This window comes from Sinocyclocheilus rhinocerous, unplaced genomic scaffold (assembly GCF_001515625.1).
Source record: "Sinocyclocheilus rhinocerous isolate Xijiao unplaced genomic scaffold, SAMN03320098_v1.1 scaffold1095, whole genome shotgun sequence".
NCBI lineage: Eukaryota > Metazoa > Chordata > Actinopteri > Cypriniformes > Cyprinidae > Sinocyclocheilus > Sinocyclocheilus rhinocerous.
The window spans coordinates 147695-151653 of record NW_015628319.1 but is presented as its reverse complement, the minus strand read 5'-3'; the positions used below and the strand labels follow the sequence as shown (position 1 = coordinate 151653).

At 37.1% G+C, this 3959-nt stretch overlaps 1 protein-coding gene across 1 annotated transcript in view; it reads left to right on the top strand.

Moving 5' to 3' along the window:
- The first annotated feature begins 215 nt into the window (after window positions 1–215).
- LOC107737397 (C-type mannose receptor 2-like) overlaps window positions 216–3959 on the top strand; it is a 12028-nt gene continuing 8284 nt past the window's right edge. The window contains exons 1-4 of the mRNA XM_016548886.1: window positions 216–591; window positions 683–1018; window positions 1305–1399; window positions 1673–1747. Coding sequence (XP_016404372.1) covers window positions 216–591; window positions 683–1018; window positions 1305–1399; window positions 1673–1747 — 882 coding nt within the window. The remainder of the gene's footprint in view (window positions 592–682; window positions 1019–1304; window positions 1400–1672; window positions 1748–3959) is intronic.

The following is a 3959-nucleotide window of genomic DNA, read 5'->3' as shown; positions in this document are numbered from 1 at the left end:
TTCATAATTATTATTAATTAATTTTGTGATACAGAAAATGGATGATGTGTTTGATCCGCTCTTAGAATCCAGCAGAGAGGATCTGTGTGAGCAGTCATGGACAGGAGTCTGTTTGTGTTGCTTCTGCTGTCAGGTTGGTGTGATAATTTGTAAATGTATGTATCTATTAGTAAATCTGTATTTATGATGATGTGTTTACATATACATGGTTTAAAATGTTGATTTTAACAGGGCTCTTCTGGAGCAGTTCTGGTCTTTCTCGTCCGTACCACTATATAAATACAGCAATGTCGTGGCCAGAGGCTCAGAGTTACTGCAGAGAGAGATTCACTGATCTGGCTACTGTAGACAGCATGGATGATGTGAACAGGCTGGTAAATGTAGTGGATGCTGGATACAGTGGATCAGTGTGGATTGGACTGAAGAGGGGGAAACAGACACGCTGGGTTTGGTCTGATGGAGAAAACACAACTTCTCAGTACTATAACTGGGCTTCAGGACAGCCAAATGAGGATGGATTTTGTACTGCTATATTTTACGGGGCTTGGCATGATGTGTTATGTGACTTGAATATATATTTCGTGTGCTATGGTGAATTTCTCATTATTTAAAATCTATCATTGTGCAGTTTAATTGAAAAAGAAGTGCTGAGAACTGATACTTTCTTTGCGTCTCTCAATAGGAAATTCTGGATACATCTTGGTACACAGCGTAAAAACGTGGAGTGATGCTCAGAGCTACTGCAGACAGCATTATACAGACCTGCCCACCATCCACAACTCTACAGAAAATAACCAGATAAATCAAATTCTTTTATCTGGATATTACATCTGGATTGGTCTGTTCTTGGACTCTTGGGAATGGTCTGATAAATGGAGCTGCTTCTTCAGACACTGGGCAGCAGGTCAACCATCCCAAAGTTCAGGATCTGGTGACTGTGTTGCGATGTCAAGAAACAACTCTGGCAGATGGGCTCACTACAGCTGTGATCTACAGCAGCCATTTATCTGCTATGGAGGTGAGTTTCCCCAACAGAATTAAATGATTAAGATTACTGTACATACAGCAACCCATCACTACCCTACCCACAATATACAGTGAATACATAAACTACGGAAGAAAAAAAACTAAATTGTACACTCCCCATCATGCAACACCTATAATTAATCATATATAGTTACGAACAACAGAAGGGGGGAGGGTAAAATGGTTTCACTCTTACAACAGATATCACAAATAACTGAAATATGTTTCCTTCATTGATGTATCTTCTATGTTGAGCATAACTTCATGTATTTCTCTAGATGGCAAGAGAAAACAAATTGTGAGATTAAAAGTCACATGTAATGGAAAATACGTATTGAAAGATCCTTCACTACAGACGACCATTCTGAATGAGGTTTGTATCTGCCTTAAACAGTGTTCATTGTCAAATTCTGGTGCAACAACACAATTTGCCAAGTACAGTATATGCACTCGAAGAAAGAATGAAGAATGATGAAGAAGAATGTATTAAATTATCTTAAACCCAACAAGCACCACTCATCATCATAATCATCATTATTATTGCTGGTTTTGTTGTTATTTAGGGCTACAGATTATATGAGGCATATACAGTATATGTGACATGAAGTGTCAGATTTTATTTGATTCTTTCTTGCTGGTCTTCCAGATAAGTGAAAAGCTGAAGAACATGAGGTTGGAGAGTGACAGCAGAATAAGCTGGAGAAAGGGGGAAGATGGAGAGGTCTTTCATCAGGAGAACAACCATATAGTTAATTTAGATAATAAATAGGCATCTTTAATGTATTTTTTAAAAACTTAAACACAGTTTTTAAAAATATCAAGTAATGTTTATGTTTTGAGGAACTGGAAAATAGTAGTAGTAGTACTAGTAGTACAATATTAACAACATTAATGAATCTAGCCTAACTTTAGCTAGAAATATTTGCATTCTTAAAAGATTATAGACTACTTTTCTTTCAACAGCCTTAATTTAATTTCCTTCAACTGCAATAATTATTTTTATTTTTTTTTATCTTTTTAAAATCTTTCAATACTGTAGTTTAAATTCACTGCGATTTTTCAGTACTTCGGTTCTAGTATATATATGCATTTTGAGATTTTGAGATATAGCCTACTGTATGTATATGTATGTGCCCTTATTTGATAAGTAAAATATGATATCATTGCCAAAATAAACTTACAGGAGATTTAGCTGCAATTATACAGTGCATATTTTTCCTATTTTAAGATTTCTATATGTCAGATTTTGAATTGTAAAAATACAGCACTCTTTTCTTATGTTTAATTTAAAACAGTAACTTAAAGGGATTAAAGCCATTCTGCAGTTGATTTACTTGTTGCATTATGGAAGAATATTCAGGACCATTTTTAAAAGTAATTTCAAATTGTTGTTTTTTTTCAATTATGTAGGCCTATTCCATACAGGTATGTGGACGCATAAATTGTGACATAATCCAAATGCAATTGCAAATCATGCATTACGTTTTCGTTTTTTATTTTCGCGAACACACAGTGACTGCCAAATTTCAAATGAAAAAGCAAAGTCCATTTGCAACTGTATTTCCCATATCTTACGAGTTATGAGCCTGTCGTATTTAAATAACAATATTAATTACCACGTCTGCAATGAGGTAATCGGTAAAGGCTCCACTAAAGGCAGCTGTCAGTCAGTTCGTGATTAGATTAGATTGGCTTACAATAGGGAAATTAGATTGGCTGTACTGCTCCGGCAACTTGCAAAATATGGCCTGTGCTACAAAACTTTCAACCTCTGTAGCACCAGTGCTATGTAAAAAAAAAAAAAAAAAAAAGTTCATGTACAGCCCTGCCTAAATGGCACCTTGAATTTAGGTCTGCTATACAAGCCAAAAGAATGCATTGGATTCTCTGATGCAGATTGGGCTGGAGACCAAGATGACCGCAAGTCCATGTCAGGATATATGTTTCAAATCAGTGGAGCAGCTGTGAGTTGGAGAAGCAAGAAACAGACGTGTGTAGCTCTCTCCACTGCTGAAGCTGAGTACATGGCATTGGCAAGTGCAGCTCAAGAAGCAGTCTGGATGCAACAACTGATGACTAAAGATCAACCAAGCTGGACCATCAGTGATGTTTGAGGATAATCAATCTGAATGCTATCTGCATGGCAAACAATCCTCAATTTCACGGATGTGCCAAACACATGACATTAAATACCACTTCATTCGGGAGAAAATTGCAGGTGGAGTCATAGATCTGAAGTACTGCAACACTGACAACATGGTTTTCATTCTGTTTGCGAGTGAGAAGGCGTGTTGGAAAGCACTCTTATCAGAGTGTTTTCTCTTTTTGTTGGGCTTATGTATGTTTTTTTCTCCCTTGTTAAAGACTGTTAAATTATTAAATACTCCGCATATTGATAGCGGCTCCCTGATGCGCGAAAATTACATGATGCAATATTATAATGTTTGCGTGAGCAGGCAGTAATGGTAAGAAATTCAGCAGGAGCGGGATTAAGAACACAGTCCCGCTCAGGGCTTTAAAGGGTCATGAAACCTCCCTGTTTCAGCACTGGTTAGTTCCCTCTCGAGCTTTCACGAGACATCACGGAGATATTTCTCCGTTATGGGAACTCCTTCCCTTCCAACCTTTCCTGAAGTCCTATTGGTCTGAAATAAAATAAAAATGGCAAAATAATTCAACAACTAAAACGAAACGAAACTAACAACAGTTATTGAAAAACTAACTGAAATAAAATAATAATTATCAAAAATAAATAATCGTTTTAGTAATCATTAAGTTCTCACCCCTTGGCGGAAAAATATATGATCTGTGTGGCGCCGGCGGTTTAGGGAAATACCTGTAAATGACGCATCGCGCACGTGAGGTTATCTGACGGAGAGACGCAAAGCAGTTTAAAGCCTGCACGGGTCCTGTTTGGTAAACGTGCACCAGCA